The 6000-nt window shown below is 43.0% G+C and overlaps 1 protein-coding gene across 1 annotated transcript; it reads left to right on the plus strand.

Moving 5' to 3' along the window:
* Positions 1-2398: 2398 nt before the first annotated feature.
* Positions 2399-5459, plus strand: vgll3 (vestigial-like family member 3). Its single transcript, XM_022203623.2, has 4 exons — positions 2399-2849; positions 3742-4090; positions 4198-4737; positions 4851-5459. The coding sequence occupies exons 1-4, from the start codon at positions 2751-2753 to the stop codon at positions 4889-4891; spliced, it is 1029 nt and encodes a 342-aa protein (XP_022059315.1). The 5' UTR covers positions 2399-2750; the 3' UTR covers positions 4892-5459.
* Positions 5460-6000: the final 541 nt, after the last annotated feature.

A 6000-nucleotide genomic window follows, 5' to 3' on the forward strand; every position in this document is an offset into this window, starting at 1 on the left:
TACAGAGAACTTAAATTAAGGTAGTTCACGTTTTCATTCTGTTACGATCCGACCGCTAGGGGTTGGCTGGACGCAACAAAATAACCAGGTGTTGCTGGTTTAGGTAAAGGGATTCATTGCTTAGTAGCAATAAGGAACATAAAAGTGACAAAAAAAACAACACAAGACTGGTGAGTGTTGCTAAATCAAAAAAATGGAATAAAACAAAACGAAGGCCAACAGAGTTCCCAAATTATCTAACCGAAAACAAAACAACTAAACTCCTTAGCCAAACTTAAATACAACAGCAACACCCACCACCAAACTAATAGCAAGTGTGCACAAAATGAACTAAACAAAACTCGTGCCTCACTGATTACACAGTTCATAAAGACTCTAAACACAGAGTGGCTTCTTCACTAAGGTGGCAGGCTGCTAATTGGAGCCTCCGTCTCCGCTTGACAGTAGGCTCCACACCAAGGTGGCAGCCGCCAACAGAAACCCAAAGTGTCGGCAGAACCCATCACGAGTATCTACCGACCGAAGTGTCTGTGGTGCCCACCAACCCACCACAAGTACCTGCAGACTGAAACACATCAACATACAAACAAATTTTCACGAACAAAAGAGGCACCAGGGTGGACTGGTCATGACTACCAGCCACACTGACTAATGACATGGTGGCAGGTATATAGCCTGCAGGTATATAGCCTGCAGGTGTGGTGCTGGCTGCATCTGATTGGTCACAGGTGGAGGGGAGCTGGAGGGTGGCCCAATCAGGAAGGTCGGAGGACGGGGAGAACCTGATTGCTGTGCAGGTCGTCAGCTCTGGTGTCATCGGCTGGAATGGCTGGCAGCTGGGGTTCCAGAGACTCTGAAACAACCACATCTGAACCCACACATGTAATTCTCCCCCACACAAAGGCCCAACAGGACATCACCCCCAGAAACCAGATGGCACACCAACACTGGTGGCCGTAACATTCTCTCTCTGACATATCAAATACAATCTACACTGCACATGTTTAATCATAAAGTGCACCAGCATCCATAAAAACACTTGAGGTAAGTACAATGGAAACTGTAAGAATCCATTTTTGAACAGCCCTGTTGTTTTGTGTTCCAGTTTCTGACCATAATGGTCTCTTCATTTTTTAAAACTCTGGAAACAGGCTGTTTACTGCAGAACATTTAGAGAATGGACAAGGATAATTATAGTCTGCTTCTGAAACGTAAAATGGAAAATTCTAGGTTTATCCACACAGAGCAAAATGCTTTGAAATCACAACTTACGAATATAATCAGTTTGCTTTCCCATGACAGTTATTGTTGTTGTACAATTCAGTCATCATCATTATTAAATAACATTTAAATGACTTCACTTTTTTATCAGTCAATGACATCCACACTTGGAGTCTCTTGCATAATAGTTAGAAGTTTCCTGCAGGGTTTTAGCAGTGTGTCTACTAGGGACACTGATAATCATGTGATGGCCTTGTCAATAGGTGGCAGCAAACAACTCTCATCAGACATTCAGTGAGATTTGCTCAAGGAGGGGAACAAAGACACTGAACAGCCACACTATGGTAATAGTCAACAACCTGACCAACTACATGCACACAGTTTCAATTTATATGGATTTTTTTTTTTTTCACATTTCTTACTCTTTATTTGATGCTCCCTAGGCCTTCATCTCAATGCAACAGTCCAAAATAGTTCTCTCTGATACCATTTTTACTGACCACAATGCACCAGCACCTCAGTTGCACCTGTTGTTCAGAGATGACTGGCAGGTCACATTGTTTGGCCTGGCAGGGCCTCATACATCAAATTTAAGTCTGCTCTCTCCTCTAAAATTACCAAGCAGCCTACAAAAAAAATCTAATTTCAGGCAACATGTGGGCTTCTTAGTGACAAGGTAATTTTTTAAAAATGTTTTTAGATCCACTATTTTGTCAGTATTTCATTTTAATTAGAAATACTGGGTAGGTGGCTAGCTGTTTTGTACAACAACCAAAATAAATTATTAGCTGAATATTAATTAATATTTCTGCATTGCGTTGAAAGTTTTGGTGAAGCAATATGTTAGGGGTATAACTGATTGTGGTTAGATCAGTTAACACACTGGAAAAATAAGAATAAAAATGGTTCCTAGGTAACCAGTCATGTGTCTGTGGTGACTTGGACTCATTGCATGCAATTCTGAGTTATGTTTAGTCCTGATGTCACACTTTTTGCTCAAACCTGAACATGGCATACAATGAGTTTATGAAACACAACTTTTCTGACTGGACTCCGGCATTAGGAATGGAATCCCTAAAGTCATGGCAGTAACGGTCCCTGGCTAAACTCCACTGCGCCATACAGGCCCGTCCCCGGTGGGCGTGCGTAACGGCCCCAGCCCTCTCTAAATATAACTCCCCTCCAAAACAGAAAGAGCGAAAAGGGAGGACGGAATACTTGCCCAATCAAAAGCACTCTGAAAACTTATTGGGGAAGAGTTTTTTTTTGTCCGGATACAGTGTGTGTCTTATATCGTTTTGATCCAGTTGTGGCCCAGGGTGGTGCTGGTGGAGCGCACAGCGGGAGGCGCATTGTCTGTATGCAAACTGGACGACATGGCCATTGTATGCGTCTGGGCATATATGGAGCCACTGATGGCTCGGAGGACACAGCCCGTGTAAAGTCTCAAGGAGAGCCGCCCTCGGTCGTGATCTGCCCGTTTCTCTCCTCCGACTTTATCTTCTTCTTAACGGTTTTGCTCCGGCGCTATGAGCTGCCTGGATGTGATGTACCACCAAAGCTATGGAGCGCACTACCTCCCCGCAGCTGCGTATAAGGCGACCTACTATAACCACCAGCAACAACAGGTGAGACACTCATCGTAGAACTTTTTTTCTGTGGCTGCTGAGAGACGCTGACACCAGATAACCTCAACTCGAGGATTTTCTTATCACTTGGGGAGACGGAATTAACTTCCACAAGGGCTCCTGTGACCTAGGGTGACGAGTGAGGTCTGTATTTTCACAGATTCAAATAGCTATTTCTGACGCTGGCACAAGTTTTAAAGGGAAAAACACCACTGCATGACTAGGAGGACAAAATGTGCCAAACTTTGAGGATGAATAAACCACATATAAGTCGGATAGCTGTAGGATTATTTGTAAGAATGTCCTTGATAATTAGTCACTTTCCTACATTTTTTTTTTTTACCAAATGTTTTATCCTATCTATCACCACATCAAACTTTCTTAACACCCCATAACCACAGCCTCTTAGCATAAATTTCACTTTTGAATGATTAAATTCCAGTCTGGGGCTCGGTATTCACCTCAGGTCAGGCGTAATGACACGGAACTATTAATCCTGTGGTCAAATGGTGATGTAATGACAGCCGGTCAGTCACTCAGGAATGTGGCTCAGGCACACTGAGCTTTACAAATAGTTGGAATGCAGTATGGGAAAAAAGAACGTCATTTTCACACGACTCCCAGATAAAATGAATACTGGTAAAACGGAGTTTATATAGAGAAATGTGCTACACTTGACACCAAAACTCTTTTTTGTGTGTGTGTTCAGAAAAATGCATTATTATTTCACAATTATCAGCATAAAAACTGATTATTTTCTGTATTTTATGTCTATGATACAAACATAAAGAAGTTTTACTTTTTAAATTCTACTATAATTGACTAACTTTGTTTACTCTTCTTTAGTCCTGCTTGGACGTGCCAGTTAATCTCTTTTTGTATCTCCCTCCAGAGGAAGCTGACTGTTTACAGTAAGATGCAGGAGTGTATGGAGCAGCAGCAGCAGGGAGGAGGAAGAGGGATGCTGCCCAGGGATCAGGGCCTCCGGCAGGGTTCTGCTGCACCAGAATCAGGCCGTAGATGCTCACCCAGTTCGGAGCTAAAGGATGGCCCCCAACCAGCAGAGGCAGAGTACTTGAGTTCCCGATGTGTACTGTTCACCTACTTCCAAGGTGACATCGGGGACGTGGTAGATGAGCACTTCTCCCGGGCTCTCAGTCAGTCCAGCACCTTTAGCAGCGAGAGCAAACCCATCAGAGTGACTCAGCCGTCTGCTTCAGCCACTGCTGGCTTATGGAAAGGTGAGTGGGGCAGCTAATCTGTCATATTAAACATTCACCGATTTAGTTTAATTAATAAAAATACTGTATGTCAGTGTTTTAAATCGTTGTGCATTTGCTTATTTCAGACGGAGCGTCTCTTTCTGAGGGTCAGAGCAGCTCGGCGTGGAGCAGCGTTTATCCATCTCAGCCCAGTTCCTGCCTCCCCTCTGTATCTGTCTCAGTACACCCAGAATTTTCCCCCAGCCCTGTTCCCTTCAACCACCCGGATGGAGCCCTATGGGCCGGACACATGCTCTCCCAGGCCAGCCTCCCACCTCCAACGACCCTCCCTGACAGCTGGACCTACAGCCTGAGCCCCCAGAGCACGAGCGGCTACCCCAATGTTCACGACGTCTACCACCCTCACCCCCACATCCACACCCGACACCATCACCCCGTGCTACATACGTACCCAACCCACAGCCCGGTATTGGATCCCAGATTCAGTCCACTGCTGCTGCCTGGTGTCCGGAGCCAGAACCAGTCAGCCACCAGCGGAGGGAGTTCTCCGAACAGCGAGGCGGTGAAGACAGAGATGGATCCCAGCAGCAACAGCCCAGTCACGGCTCCCTCTGTCACCTGGACCCCCTCAGCGCTCCATGGATCTTTGGAGGTGTACGACACAGGTAGCTATGATAGAACTTTGAAGAGCATTTGTCAAACTTCACTCACATTCAGACATGTGCAATAAGTGATAACAGTTGTAATTTATTTACTCTTGTTTTCTTTCTTTCTTCAGCTCTTGATCAGACCAAAGCAAAGACATCAGTTTGGTTCTAAGTGATACACTAGCAAAAGGACATTCACACCAAAAAGGACCGACAATGTGGCTTTATCAATGTATAGCTGCAACACCAGCACTGTAATATAAAATGTAGATATAGAACGCTAACTGTAGCTTAGTCTATCAGTCGTGCACTGCCCTCTCAGTTATTATGGAGATGAACTCAGGCTTGGACTTAAATTACGGTGATCTAATGCTTTGGCTGCACGTCAAGGCTCTCGAAGAACAATAAAAAAAAAAGACTACTAGCTTTAAAAATGGAAAGTTTCTTCTTTTTCAGCAGGAAACACCCTTTCTCTTTCATGCAATGTGGAACCAAGCGGTTCTGTTTCAAGAGCCTGATTTTGATCCACATTTTTGTTTTGTATGTACAGTAAATGTTTGTTGATGACTGTAAATTGCTTTTTGAGTGTTTGTACAGTTTTGTCGTGCTAAATTGTTGTTTGCTGGATGACTTTTGCTAAAATTGTTGCTTGAACGCTGCCTTTACTATTTTTGCCTTCTGGGAATGTGTAGTGTATATATGGATACTCTATGTGTAAGTAATAAATTTGTTAAACTGAAGTTTTGAATGAAGTTTTTGTCTCAGGCATAGATCTACTATATTACCTCTATTATCAGTACTATTAAATAAAATACTTCCAACTAGATTTTTCTATGTTCTGAAGGGGTTTGAACGCATCAGTCAAAATTTAAGGATGTCACTCAATGACACCGGTCACTGATCCCAATAGACCCGGATTTGTTTGAAATATCACCCCAAATAAGGATAGTCATGTCTCCTTTGATATAATCAAATTCTGTAAACATAAATAACAAACACATTCATAGTAAAAAAACAAACAAAAGATGTGAAAACACCAACATTAGATGGTAGTATGTGGATGCTTTCCAGATTTTTCTAATAAATCTCAGCTCTAGGACCCGTGCCATTCTTTCACTGAGGTTGAAATGGTGAATCATTCCCTAATCTGCTGTTCTATTACTTCTTATCAAAGCTTAGACATTGATTGCTTAGACAAGCAATAACTAAAAACAAAACAATCCATGTAATGTTGCTTGAGTACACATTAAACCTAACTGCAAGACTATAGGCAATGTTATT

The sequence above is a fragment of the Acanthochromis polyacanthus genome, chromosome 14 (assembly GCF_021347895.1).
Source record: "Acanthochromis polyacanthus isolate Apoly-LR-REF ecotype Palm Island chromosome 14, KAUST_Apoly_ChrSc, whole genome shotgun sequence".
Lineage (NCBI taxonomy): Eukaryota > Metazoa > Chordata > Actinopteri > Pomacentridae > Acanthochromis > Acanthochromis polyacanthus.